We start from the raw sequence: 15,097 nt of genomic DNA on the forward strand, positions 1-15,097 counted from the left end.
GTTATTCAAACAAAAAAGAGTGATAAGACCTCAGCAGGTGCTTAAAGTTGATAAAGTGCCCAAATGGTTAACCACTTTTTTTTTTTTTTTACTTTATAGAGAACTATATACAATACCAGAGTTTTATTTTAGAAACGTTGTTTTTAATGAATATTAATACTTCAAAAGAAATCATGGAGACGGCAGGCCTGAAGAACTGACACACGTGTCGACAGGAAAAAGTTTATTGTTTTTATATTTACAGTTGATATGTACAATGTGCTGCACTGAATATACAGACATTTACCACACAGAAGTCATATGAACAACTGAACACTTTTCTGAGTAAAGTACTTGACTCGACACTGTAGTAGCTCAGTCATTCCACCAGGGGGCGACACGTTCAATAAATTCAACAAACGTGTTTTATTTATTTATTTTTTATTTTATTTATTTATTTATTTTTTTTTTTTTAAATATATAGCACCATAAATTGAAATATATGTAACATTAGAGTAACTAGTTATTAAAATGCTGTTCTTGCGTTTTCACATGACACACATCTCCAGTGAAATCACACTTTATAATCATGAAACATTCACTTTGACTTTATTGAACTGATGTAGAGGTGGGCAATTTGACAAAAAAAAAAAAATATCACATTACAATTATTTAAAGACATTTTATGATACATAACATGATGTATCCACAATACTTATTTCCTAAAAAATGATGCCAGTTAAACAGTAGTGTTTAAAAAAAAAAAAACCCTGAAAAACATATGCAATTACACTATAGATTTTATTTTTAATTTGTCATTGGGAATCTGTAGTCCAAACAGGATTGTGCTTTGATTGAAGAAAGGAGGGAATGGATTGACGGATGTTATGCAACAGACTGTCACTTACAGTTGTCAGGTACGCATGTTTTCTCCTCCTCGAGAGGTGGGCAGGAAGAGCCGTTGTTAGCAGGCTTTATGTGAACGTAGCGGGTACGATATCGCACGCCTTTCTTTTTGTCCTCGCCGCACTCACCTTTGCATAAACCCCATGGTGACCAGGCAGAAACTTCACAGTCAAGAGGAGTATCTGAGGACAAGCACAATGTAAACATTATAATCATGAAGTCAGAAAATGAAAATGTACAGCATAAAATTGTTCAAGGCCCCTTTTTCAGTCATATGGGATGCATTTGATTAGTGTAAGTCGGTTTAAAAGTGGTCTTTAAGGTCTAACCTTTTTAGGTTTTACTATTAGTAACAGTTATAGTGTTGGAATTACTTGATTGAGCATAGAGGAGCATGCAATTTGCTGTTCATGATAGGTCTTATTGGGAATTAGGCTTGGATATCTAGCAGGTATTTAATACTTTTCTGCATCCCTACTAACTTTGTGTCCCCTTCAACTGATAAACATACAGTCACCTTAACGTTTCGTAGAAATGAAATCTGCTGGATACCCATCATAATGAAACTAGAAAGTTTCTATAAAACCCTTCTAGAAGTTACAGCCTTGTAAAACATTGATCACTATGACATATTGAAGTTGTTGAAAAAGTGGGAAAACAGAGAGTTGGCACATGAAGATAAAAGCATGACTGGACTTGACATTAGATTTTGTTTCCATGACCAATTCTTCGTGACTGCTAAGCTGCAGAAAACCTCCAAATGGACTGACCCCCATAATCTTGTTTGGGTTTGTTGTTTTGGTCACCAAGGAGATGGGTGAACGGATTTTTTTAGCTGACACAATGTGCTACAAGCCTACACTTGTGATTACCATACATTCTCTCCAAAGAACATGACTTGCATTTAAGACAATATGAGATACTGTAAAAGCTCTTTTTTATTGCTGTAGATGTATTTGAGCTTTAGTGCAGCTTATGTTTTGCTGTTTAGCTGGATTTAGGCATATTGCATATTGCGTAAGAATATATTTTATTGTAATATTTTGGAACTTACTTATGAGAGACTCGTCTATTTCATTGCCAGTGGGAATTTGGTTGGATTGTGTGGGCTCGATCGGCAAACTGAAAATCTGCTTGCTTTTGATCTTGGTGAGCGTGACCTTGGCCATTGGTGGAAGATGTCTCAGTCGTGGATAGAAGAACGAGTTAGCAGGGTGACTTGGAAATGATGACGTTATCTGAGGAAGATAAGAAAAAAAACAAAAAGTGATGTATGACCTCTGAAAGCGATTCTTAGTATTGAGAAACATTAATTGTCTTCTCATGTTTACCTGCGTGACTTTGTCCTGGGGAATGGTCTCAAATTTGGGTGAAGAAAAAGTGAAGCCACTGTCTGTGCCAGCATCATAAGGAAACAGCTCAAGGCTAATGTTTTCTTTCCAGTGGTCTTCATCACACAGATTTAGACTGTCTATCCCAATAAACCAGTCTGGGCTCGGCACAATCCGCATAATAAAAGACAACTGTAAAACAAGAAGAGTGATAGAATTTTGTTGGGTTTAATCATGTGCAGAATTCAGCACTGCAGATTTAGATGCTTAAAACAGGGTTGAGGGATTGGATTAGCACTTGGTGCGTTTAGAAATATATCCAATGAAATGATTCTCATTTGTGAAAATTTCTATACCTTTAGCATAATTGTCTTTTTGGTCCATGTGAGTTAGTACCCAGTGGGTAATATGCTTTAAACGCATTCTATAATTTCTAAAAATGTGACTCATTTTATGGATTAAAAACCACATTAGAATGAATAAAATGACTAAAGTTGAAGGAATATGTGTGTGTGTGTGTGTGTGTGTGTGTGTAGCCTCATTGTACAGAGTACAGGGTATTAAATATGAACCATATATAACAAGTCTGTTCTTTAAGTCTTATATATTATGTGATATATGTAGTATTGGACTTACAAAGTTGTGCCTGGCATACACCTCAAACTCCACGCTTGTCTGGCCCGTCCCACCAAGCACAGCTGGCGTGGAAAAGAGGCCATATACACTCTGGATGCGCTCCCCAGCTGCCTCCACCTCCTTAATCAGAGTCCAAGCCTCTCCTTTTTCAGAGAACTCTCTCACCCCATTACTTGCATATTCGTTTTTCTGCCAAATGTGATAGTCTGAGCTGTGAGTTACTCCTGAAAACAGTATAAGAAGCACTGAGATCAGTACTTTTATAAATATCCAGTATTCAGTATTTAGACAATTTAAAGTTTAAAGAGTTTTAAAGAGTATTTTACTCACCAATCAGTGGAGACCACTGAGCAGGAGGCCTGTAAACGGGGTACTGCTTGGGGAAGGCAGTCTGGCTCCACTTGCCTGTAAATGTTAGTCTGTACCTGGCTGTTGAAGTTGCAGTGCAAAGCGAGTCCACTACACTCACAGGCATGGTGGCGATTCCACTAAGCAGGGTTACCATTAAGGTGAAGCACCACAGCAAGCATCTTATACAGATGGTTTTCATCATTTCCATTGCTGGTTCTCTGACAGAATATTGAGATTAAACATAGGCATGTTATTCGCTCCTGTGACACATGGCAGACATGTACGTTATGAAACTAGGAACACTGGAACATCTGAATCAGTTGTCAGTTTGGATTTTGAAAGCTTATTACAACCAAGACAAAATTTTTGATAACAATAATCATTTATGTTATATTTAGTCTATAGGTGCACATTTTCTATAATGAATGAGATTTGAGGACACCAAATGTTGTGCAGAATCTATATGGCATATAGATGTTGTTGTTTTTTTTCCCCCCATACACTCTTAAAAGGATGATGTGGTGCAGGAATCTTCTCTGCAAGATCTACAACAATGCACCAGTATCCATGCAACAAAATGTGTGAATTGATCTCAATGTATAAGTAAAAGAAATAGAATTTGGATTTTTTACAGCAGGTTTGATTAAACAGAGCATGAGCACTACTTACTGGCTTTGCAGAGACAGATGAGATTTCTGCAGAAGAAGTGGAGGTCACCTATGCCTGGGCTGTCTGAGAGAGACTGCGAGTCTCGATCACTCCTTGTGGCTATTTATGCCTTTCCACAGTCCCCACAGTTTAACTGTATCAATAACCTCATGACCCCTCCCAGAAACGAGCGCTCCATCCTCCATCTAAGAGTTCCATGTAGGATTTGTTCACGAGCACGCAACTGAGGTGAAATATGTCATAGTTGGAATCAGGAGATTTTTTTTCTCCTCCTGCTGGGAAAATGCTTGAGGCAAATCAGTCTAGAGCTGTGTTGTCTTTTGTTGAAGTGAGACGAAGAGTGAGAAGGGTGGAGTGTGCCGATGTGAGTGTGGAAATAGACTTGGTTTCTGCCTATGCAGTGCAGCCACCGCCACTAACCCTTAAGCTAACTGATCCCTCATGCCACCCACAATTGCTTCCACATGCTCACGTTTTGGCAACCTTTTAACAACTATCTCTAGTTTCCTAACACTTCATTTCCAGTAAGATGCGTGTGCATATGTGCTGTGCTTCAAATCCTTCTTTTTCAAAAGAAGGAATTGGATATGAGAGCCTTGAATATGCAATTTGCTTTGAGTCATTTTTGCTTCATGGATTTGTAGCATAAATGAGGTGGACATGTGGTTTCATGCCTGTGTCATTCTGAGGTCAGATGGTACCAGTTGATTATTCGTTCAAGCTGTGTGAAATGTCACTCCATGTGGTCAGTGTGGGACTACTGCAGAATGTGGCAACAAAAAAAAAATATGCACACACACATATGGTGCCCTTCAGAATTATGGGCTGCCTTCAAATGCTAAGCAAAAATGAAAGAATTAAAAGAATAACACATGCGACTAAGGATAGAACTGGCATCCTTATAATTAATATGTAATGAAACCTCACCTGGATTGAAGAACAGCAATGATTCTTCAAACTTTACCAAAGGTGAACACTTGTAGAGGAGTCATTAATCTCAGTGTTGCAATGAATTTAAATCTGGACCAACTTTTTAAAAGCGCTATCAAGTTTAAACCTCCTGGCAGAGGCAACCAGATATTTGGCTAAAATGTAGTAAAATTCATGATACCATCAATCCTCACATGAAAATCTAGACCAGCAGCCTCAAAGCAATCCATACACCACCATGAATTACAGCAGTGACACTCAATAGGCCAGCTCTAAATGCACTTTATTACACACTGAAAAAACAAAGCAGTTCATGGTAAACTTTGTATGCTCTACTTTAAAGTTTCTCAGAACCAAAAATAAGAAGAAATAAGAAATGCGGATTAAACAATATGTGTTGATTCTCCTTGTAAGAAGCAGTGTGCTTAATCTGTAATGAAACTGTGGCTATTTTGAAAACTGGCAACGTCAAGCATCCCTATGAGACCCATGAACACACAGAACATGGAGGTAAGAACCACAAAAATAAACCAGCTAAAATCATATTATCAGGATAAAACAGAAAAATTATTAAAACAGCAAGAGTGAGCAACAGTTAGATTTTGGTCTCAACTGACCACAACACATAGTTCTAATTGTAGCTCCAATGATGCTTGGTGACTTTCCAGAGCTGCACTATGTGGGCTGCTCTCAGGAGAGGTTTCCTTTTGCTTCCAAACAGCTTGTTGTTAAGTGACGTTAATGTTGGCTTTGAAACCACAAAAGTCAACGAAACTGAACAGTTCTAAAACTGTGCTCTTTGGTGTCTTCTTTGCCTCCTTCACTAGCCTCCTCAGTGTGTGGTTGGGCAGATAGTTCATTGTGTTTTTAACTAATTATGTATGTTATAACCGTTTGGTCTCTGGTAGTACAAATTAATCCCATGGATTATTTATTATTAGTCATGGCCTGGGTTCGATTCTTGGCCAGAAAACCAACCCAGCCACTGAGAAGTTAACTCTCAGTGCCCGTCCCAAGCCTGGAGGGTTGTGTCAGGAAGGTCATCTGGTGTTAAAAATAAAACATAAACAAAAACCTGTGCCAAATCAAATTAGGCATACCAAGCTCATTTGTTCATGTGTCACTTAACACATCTAAGTAAAATGATGTGTCAGATCTAGTGATCATGACTTGGAATAATTCAGGGCTTCGGCAGTTGAAGACCATTCTGATGCACAGGTTCACCAAAACTGTAAAGTTGAAGGTTGAAGAAAACCAGCGTATATCTGTTTAATGTTCAACTGTCCAGTTTTGGTGAGTCTATGCAAATTTCTTCATATTTCTATTACTGTTCCTGACAGGAGTGGAACCCAGTGTGGTCTCCTCCTGTTGTAGCCCATTCATATCAAGGTTTTGAGATGCTTTTCTCTTTACCATGGCTGTAAAAAGGGCCTTTTTTGAATTATTGTAGCTTTCCTGTCAGCTCTAACTACTTTGAAATCTCTCATAAACAAGCCATTTCTGATCAAAGAACTGCCATTTTTTGTATGAATTTATAAAAAAAAGTATAGACTGTTGTGCGTCTGTAAAGTCAGAAATCAGTAGTTTCTGAAATACTCAAACTAGCCATGAATAGTTACTCACATTCACATTTTCCATGATTCCAATGTTCTCATGAACTGCAAATCTTGACCTGTATCTGCATGATTTTATGCATTCCACTGCTGCTGCGTAACTGCTACATGGCATTTATGACAAGAAGGACTAGACTTGCCGGCTGCAAAGATATCCCCAGTCGACCCAACTGAGTCAATTTCTTATAGGTTAAAATATGTTTAAATATTACTCAGATGATTAAGTAAAAATGTCAAAATTTTGCTCCATATGAAATTGTTTCCTTGTCTTTTTTAATGGTGCCAATAGTTCTGCAGGTTAACGTATATACCTTCGACAGAAAAACAGTGAAGAATCAGTACGTGGAAGATGGACCTCCAACTGAGTGTCAATGAGTGGAAGCTGTCAATACCTCAAATATTGTTCTGCTTCATAATGACTTTAAACCTGAACTGTGTTGTGTTATTCATTTTATGTTGATCGTTTCAAAGTAAGTCATTATCTTTGACCAGATCGCTTTTTCATCTTCATCTAAGGCTTCGGTTCTTTGCTATGTTTTGTGATTCTAACTTGCTGTTGAGCCTTTCAGCCAAAATAGCATCTGTTTCAACAGTTTTTTGAGAACTCCCAGGCGCAATACACACCTGGAACTCAGAATCCCCTATTTCTGTAAGTAATCTAAAACCCAAAGCACTTGGATCTTTTGAGTTCAAATGAAATTAGGTTGAAGCGATGGCTCTCGTTATACCTAGATATAAATGATTAATTAAATTAAGCCTGGCGATTCTGTGCATATTAGTGTAACATTGTGATTAAATGGTCAATACAAATAATGCTGCTAGTGGACTCATTGTAAAAGTGCTGGCTAAGACATTTCCTGATTACTGTCACCTGTGTGGAGTTAGCTTAGCCTTTTCCTTTTTCCGTTGTAATCCACAACAGTCTAAATACTGTATATTGCTTTATTTGTATCATGTGTTTCCAAGGTTTTGTGTACGCATAAACAGCAAATCTAAGATGTGGGTCACGGTGGTTTTCCAGTGGGCAAGGTCCAGGTGCTAGTTCATTTTCTTGTTCTCTAGGTCCTAATTCTAGTTTCTATACCTTCCTCTTAGCCTACAGGGCTAGTTTATCATTTTTAGGGTAGTAGAATGTCTTCAGGGCCACTTTTAACAATTTTTTTTTAACTAATTACAATGTTTTGACTGTTCAGTGTGAACATTAATTAGGAGGCATCTGAAACACAGGCTATTATATGCACCACTGGTAATGCACTTTTGCTTTTTAAACATATTTCCTAGTTTCAGGTTTACATTTAACAGCGATTTGCTTGGTAGATGCTTTTATGCAAATAGATGACAATTAATCTGTATTTCTCTTTATGGAGTAATAGACTTTTCTTTGTGGAGTGAAAGACGTGTAAAAGCACAAATGGATAGTCTTGAAAATAAAAACAAAAGCAGAGACAGATAATATACCATAGGAAGTAACTGTTACAGATGTGCTGTGTTTTAACTTCAGTTATTGTTGGCTACAACTCTGCTTTTGCAGCAAAAAGAAAATTAGTCGTAGAAAGCAAGTCCTAACCGTCTAAACATCTGTAGAGTAAAAAATGTATTTGACACAGTTAGTGTTACATAAGTACAATATAATAAAGGTATATATGCCATATCAATAACATGCTAGTTTAGCTGTAAATCACATGTGAAGCTCTTGTCATCGGCATATTAATGGCAAATTACTTTATCATTTATTTTCATATGTAATAGATCGATAAATCATCTCTCACCACACGTTTTCCTCTCGCCACACTTTGGCCTTGCCAGGTGGCTTGGAGACAGACTTTTTTCACTGAACATGGGAGGTTTGTGTTCATCCTCAAAAAAGTGAGACTAATGATATTCCCATTCACATCACCCAGCATGACTCTGTCTGCCCACAAGCCGGAGGTATAAAGAACAAGATTTACTCTTTCCTAAAGTGATATTCTTTTGCTCAGTGTAACATGAATTACCCCTTTTTTTTTTTTCTTCTTTATTCACTAATCTCATTGCAATTATTTTACAAAGCGGTCTAATTTCGCCATAATCTTCAGCATTTCAAGGCATGGATAACTTATTAACTTTTTTCTGCTCTGACTTATATTAATTCGTACATCACTGAAGATTTTCCAAATCTTGTCTTGTGATAACGATATAAAATGAAAATATTCAAAAATTCTAACATCATACATAAGTATTAAAACACTTGGGGCATATAGAAAACTAATGATAGGATGTGATGAGGCCCAGTATGTAGCGAAGTTACTGTTACTGAAATTGATCAGATTCTCATAACAGCATGTCTCAAAGCATGTTTTATTCCTCTTATATCACACCAATTTGTCAATAATTACAATGTTCTATTTATTAAATGAAAACAAGCCAGTTCCTGATATCACTTTAGCATCTATAAGCAATTGTTTCCTCACCTCCCTCTTGTTTTCCCTTTAAGGTTAGTAAGATAAAAAATCCTACTTGTCTTGTTACAGGCTTACTACAAAGTGCAAAATTTATTTACTGACCATTACTATGCAGTAGACATTGGAGACTCCTTCCAGAAATGTTGGATGCCAGATAGATTTCAAGTCCCTGTGAATTAGTTGTTATTATACAAACAATAACATATTAGGGGAAGGACATTAATATAAATTGCAAATCAACACGCACAAACCAATCAGATTAGAGATTGGTCGAGATTTTGGTATAATTTAAAAATAAAGAACACAGTACCCAGCAAACCTTAGAAAAAGTCGCTACCTTTGGGTTTTTGCTTAACTGATTACAGTATTTCATAAATCTCAGTGGACTCAAGGAAGTAGGGCATATCCTAGTGGACTCAAGGAAGTGGACACCCTGGATGGGGTGCCAACTCATCGCAGGCCACAATTGTGTGCACACTTCCACAATCCCACAGTCATTTACACACTACAACACATGTCTTTGGACTGATGGGAGGAAACCAGAGTACCCTGAGACACACACACACAGGGCGTAGGCAGGAATCAAACCCCCAACCGCGGAGGTGTGAGGAAGAAAAGAAACAGTTTAAATGGCTTCAGTAAATAACAAATTTACAAGAGCTGTTCAGTTAATATTTGCTATCACCTGGTAATGCATGAAAACTGTATAAATTTTGAGCCTTATGAATTACAGTATTATTGGGTATGAAAATGTTTAAATCGTATGAATTATAGTATTATAGGGTATAAAAAATGAAAATAATGAACTCCCTAGCTTCTGTTTAATACATTAAATGTAAACCTTTTTTTCAGTTGCATGACTTTCTTTTTCTTTTCTTTTTTTCTGAAGCTTAGTAGGCAGACTGTTATGTAACTTTTGGAAGGATATGCCATATTTGGCTGGTTATGTACATGATGTCAGTTCAGTGCTGGTCTATGTATGATTGGACCTATCCCATGACTGTGGTACACTAAATCATTAGATTAATGTAGCTCAGTGGATTCTACGAAATATCTTCCTGATTTGGCACAGTTCTACTGGATTTGGGGAAAGATACATGAACCTAATAGCATGCCAACTTGTTTGAAGGGGGGAAATGATTTCCTTCCGTTGAATCCTCAATTCAGAATATTTTATGACTGTCCACTAATCATATTATTTGGTTTTACAGAAATAGTGGGATCTGTGGTTTTGTAAATTATCTCCAATCTGAATGATTTACCAAATGTGACATCCATTAGCATGATGTGGAGATTTTAGGGCTATTAAATAAGCAGCACACAGACAGATCTGGTGCTTGCATATATTTTTTACTGGTCCTTTGGTTCCTACCAGCTAACTAAATGGGAAAAAAAAGTAATATCCCTTTTGTCTGCATTAAGTACATTAATGAGTTATGTCCTACAACAGTGATTATAATTTGCATACTCACCTAATTTTACTCAAGATGTTGCAACAGTTCAACAATTCATCTCGATGATTAGATATTGGATATCTATCAATGATTAGATTTTTAGATACTGCCATCTATTTCCAAAATATTGTTTTCTGCTTTAAAAAAAGACACTGCACAGAAACTGAGACACCTACTTAAAGTGGAAGTCCAACCATCAGACGTATCTAGAACTTTTTTCAGGCTACTTTGCTGTGCAACATGTTTAACCAGCCCTCCATGGGAATTTATAAATCTTCTTTCTGTGAAAGGTCTTGTACCATTTTACCGCACAACTGAATTCATATGAAAAAATTACAGTATTAAGTGTAACTATTATAGTTTTCTTACTAAGTTATTTGAAGCAAATTATACAAAATCCATCAAACAACATTTGAATTTTATCATCAAATTCTTGGCTTTTTTAATAATATCAGTTTGTATTTCTGTCCTTTGATGCTCTTAGGAAAAAAGTGAAAAATATGAAGTGCAGTATTCACCCCTCTTGAACTTTTCCACATATTGCAGTGCTACCACCTGGTACTGAAAAGGACTTAATTGGTTATAAGGTTTCAAGGTGAAATATATTTTTTATATATTGTCACAAAGACCAATTCAACAAAAATCGAACAGTTTTGTTATAAGTATTCACCTTGCTGGTTCAATAGTTTGTAGAACAACCTGACTCCAATTACAGCGGAAACTCTTCTGGGATACGTCTATATCAGATTTGCACATCTGGAGCTTGACATTTTTGCCCATTTCTCCTGGCAAAATTGCTCAAGCTCAGTAAGATTTGATGAAGAACATTGGTTAACAGTTTCAAGGTTGAACTTTTCAAGTGCTGATACAGATTATCATTTAGATCAAGGTCTAGGCTTTAACTGGGTTATTCTAATGCATTTAGTTTCTTGGCTTTAAGCACTCCAGGGTAGCTTTGTCAGTATACTTAAGATCGTAAGGTGAACTTCAGGCCCAAGCACAAGTCTTTTGCTGATTAGTGCCGATTTTCTTCTAAGATTGACCTGTATATGGCTTCATCTGTCATTTCCTCCACCCTAACAAGATTCCCAGTCCCTGCTGATGAAAAGCATTCTCTCGACATTATGCTACCAACACCATGCCTAACTGTGGGGATAAGTGTTCTTGTTAGGATAGTGTTCTCAGGTGATAAGCAGTTTTGAGTTTCTTCCAAACATAACAGTTTTGAAGGAACCTTTTACCACTTTTGGGATTTCATATGGCTTTTTTTTTTTAAATAATAATGGCTTTTTTATCACCCTTTCATAAAGCTCAGCTTTGTTGAACGTCTTGTCTATGGTTGCCCTGTGAACAGCTTGAACACCCTTGGAGCTGCCGAACTCTCAAGCTTAATAATCCTTGGCATCTTGGTTCTTGCTTCTTTGATCAGTGTGGTCTTTATCTATTCAGTTTTGTCTGACAGTCTCTTCTCTTTACAGTTGTGCATTATTCTTTGCAATATTCTCTGCATTTACTTGTGCTCCATGTGATATTTACATTATTTATGATCAAACCCTTACTGTTAATTTTCCAGAACTCTCCTGGACTTGTTTTGATAGCTTCTTGGTATTCATGATGTAGTTTGTTTAATACTACATCATTGTACTCTGTATGACCCTGGCCATACCCACCTCCACCCCCATTCAGGATTGTATGACATCGAATAATCCCAGTCCCGGTTTAAGTCCCAGGTTTTACCACTACAGAATGTCAAAAGTGGGGTAAATACTTATGGAAATCACTGTTCAGTTTGGTATTTATTTATTTTGATCTACTATAATGTTGCTCCAACTCTTAGGGTAAAAGAGAGGTTATGTAAGTCACTTTGTAATGTAGTGTTTATAGTCTAGCATGCCGTCTTTTGCTGCCAGAAGGATGAGTTCATTGTGACTGAATAACACTAGGAATGTGATGTCTTTATGTGACCTAAGCTATGTCACTATGGGATGAATACTTTAAGAAGTGATTTATTGCTGTTGGTGAAATCCAAGGATGTTCCCCAATCCTCTGCTAGCACCCAATGCTGAAGCTATATTAGCTATGCTACAAAGCATCAGTCATTCCATATGCAGTTTATTTAAGTTTATAAACATGGAAAACTAGCAAGTCACGCACACGTAATGTAATCAAACTGCCATGAGTAATAGGGATTGACTCAAATGATACATAACAGATGCAAACATAAAGTGAAGTCATGAAGCAAATAACATTCAGCTTTTGCAAAGTTGTATATAGAGAAGGTCTGAAGCTTTTAGGCCCATTCAGATTTTGCACACTTTATTGTGTTATAGATTTAATTTCCAGTGGATTATATGTCCTTTTTTTGCCATCTACACACAATCACCCATAATGAAAAATGTGAAAACGTTTGTTTAAGAAATCTTTGAAAATGTATTAAAAATCAAAAAGAAATCTCTAATTTTAGATAAGTATTCTTCTGTAGAAGCACACTGGCAGCAACTATAGTTTTAAATCTGGGTAAGTTTCTACAAACTCTGTACACCTGGATTTAGGCAATTTCTCACATTCTTCCTGGCAGATACTCTCAAACTCAATCAGATTGGATGGGGAGCATTTGTAAACTGCCATCTTCTGATCTCCTTACAGATGTTCTACTGGGTTCAATTCTGTGCTTTGGCTCAGCCGTCGAATGACATTTAGAGTCGTGCTCTGAAGCCACTTCTGTGTTGGGTCTTTGTCCTACTGAATGGTGAATCTTACCAGTCTGAAGACAGTCTGGAGCAGGTTTTCTTTAAGATCGTTGTAATGAATCCTTCTCTCAATTCTGACCATTTTCCTTATTCCTGCCACTCAGAAGCATTCCATGTCATGATGCTGCCACTGCCATGTTTCACCAATTTAATAGTACCTGGTTTTCGCCTGGTTTATTGTTTGGAGTTCAGCTCAAACAACAACAAATAGTCATCAAAGGCTCTCAGAGTCTTTTATAAGTGCCTGAAATATGCTCTTTGCACAGCAGCAAACTAGCTTCTTTCTAGCTACACTACCATGCTTTGGCAGGTTCTCCACTCTCTGCAGGGGATTGTTCCATTGCTTGATTCCAACAATGATGGAGTCCAATGTGCTCAAATTTTAGAAATGGTTTCATCCCTATGCCCAGATCTGTCTTGAGTAAATTTGATTGCAGAGGTTTTTCATGGTTTGGTTTTTCGGTTTGATTTGCACTGTGTATTGCGGGAACTTACATATACAAACGTGTGCCACAAATTGAATTTGCCACAACTGGACCTCAGTCAAGCTCTAGAGACGTCTCAAGATAATCAAAGCAAACTCCCAAGTGGTGCAACAAAACAGCATATTCATAGCCAGGAAACTAAGGGAGCAGTATTTCAATTCAATTCAATTCAATTTATTTGTATAGCGCTATTAACAATGGACATTGTCTCAAATGCAGCTTTACAGAGATATAGAAACATAGAGAAAAAAACATAGTTTAAAGTTAAATTAATATTTTATACCTATTTTGTCCATAATGAGCAAGGCTGACATGAGGAAGAAACCTTGAGGGGAACCAGGTTCAGAAGGGAACCCATCCTCATTTGGGTGACACAGTAAATAATGTAAGTGTAACTAATGTTCTTTCTACAACAGCAGCCAAGAGCTCTTAAAAACTATTAGGTCAGTGTAGTTTCTGAGTTCATTATACTAGTTATACTTAACACTAGTTCCTTGCTGTCACAAGCTGACAGATGCAACGGCAGTTCAGTGATGGTGTGATAGTCTCCAAGTGGTTCTATCCACAGCAGTCCCCTGGGTCAAAGGTTGTCCACACAGATCTATCCACGGCAGCAATAAGCACCACCAACCCACAAGATTCCAATCAGGGGTCGTATTTGCCATGCACTCTTACTGGGAAGGATGGTACAGTATCTCACAAAAGTGAGTACACCCCTCACTTTTTTGTAAATATTTTATTATATCTTTTCATGTGACAACATGTAAAGTAGTGAGTGTACAGCCTGTATAACAGTGTAAATTTGCTGTCCCCTCAAAATAACTCAAAACACAGCCATTAATGTCTAAACTGGCAACAAAAGTGAGTACACCCATAAGTGGAAATGTCCAAATTGGGCCCAAAGTGTCAATATTTTGTGTAACAGCCATGCAGACCAATTTGATGCAGTGTGTGGCGTATGGTCTGCGCACTGACAGGCTGACCCCCCACCCCTTCAACCCCTGCAGCAATGCTGGCAGCACTCATACGTCTATTTCCCAAAGACAACCTCCGGATATGACGCTGAGCACGTGCACTCGACTTCTTTGGTCGACCATGGGGAGGCCTGTTCTGAGTGGAACCTGTCCTGTAAAACCGCTGTATGGTCTTGTCCACCATACTGCAGCTCAGTTTCAGGGTCTTGGCAATCTTCTTATAGCCTAGGCCATCTTTATGTAGAGCAACAATTGTTTTTTTCAGATCCTCAGAGAGTTCTTTGCCATGAGGTGCCATGTTGAACTTCCAGTGACCAGTATGAGAGGGTGTGAGAGCGATAACACCAAATTTAACACACCTGCTCCCCATTCACACCTGAGACCTTGTAACACTAACAAGTCACATGACACCGGGGAGGGTAAATGGCTAATTGGGCCCAATTTGGACATTTCCACTTAGGTGTGTACTCACTTTTGTTGCCAACGGTTTAGACATTAATGGCTGTGTTGAATTATTTTGAGGGGACAGCAAATTTACACTGTTATACAGGCTGTACACTCACTACTTTACATTGTAG

At 37.6% G+C, this 15,097-nt stretch overlaps 1 protein-coding gene across 1 annotated transcript; it reads right to left on the reverse strand.

Annotated features, from left to right (window-relative positions):
* Positions 1-718: 718 nt before the first annotated feature.
* Positions 719-4,071, reverse strand: spon2b (spondin 2b, extracellular matrix protein). The gene is made up of 6 exons (XM_058396307.1): positions 3,873-4,071; positions 3,183-3,421; positions 2,853-3,076; positions 2,217-2,408; positions 1,940-2,123; positions 719-1,067 (listed from the first exon to the last, which is right to left on the reverse strand). The coding sequence occupies exons 2-6, from the start codon at positions 3,409-3,411 to the stop codon at positions 880-882; spliced, it is 1,017 nt and encodes a 338-aa protein (XP_058252290.1). The 5' UTR covers positions 3,412-3,421; positions 3,873-4,071; the 3' UTR covers positions 719-879.
* Positions 4,072-15,097: the final 11,026 nt, after the last annotated feature.

This window comes from Hemibagrus wyckioides, linkage group LG08, assembly GCF_019097595.1.
Source record: "Hemibagrus wyckioides isolate EC202008001 linkage group LG08, SWU_Hwy_1.0, whole genome shotgun sequence".
Lineage (NCBI taxonomy): Eukaryota > Metazoa > Chordata > Actinopteri > Siluriformes > Bagridae > Hemibagrus > Hemibagrus wyckioides.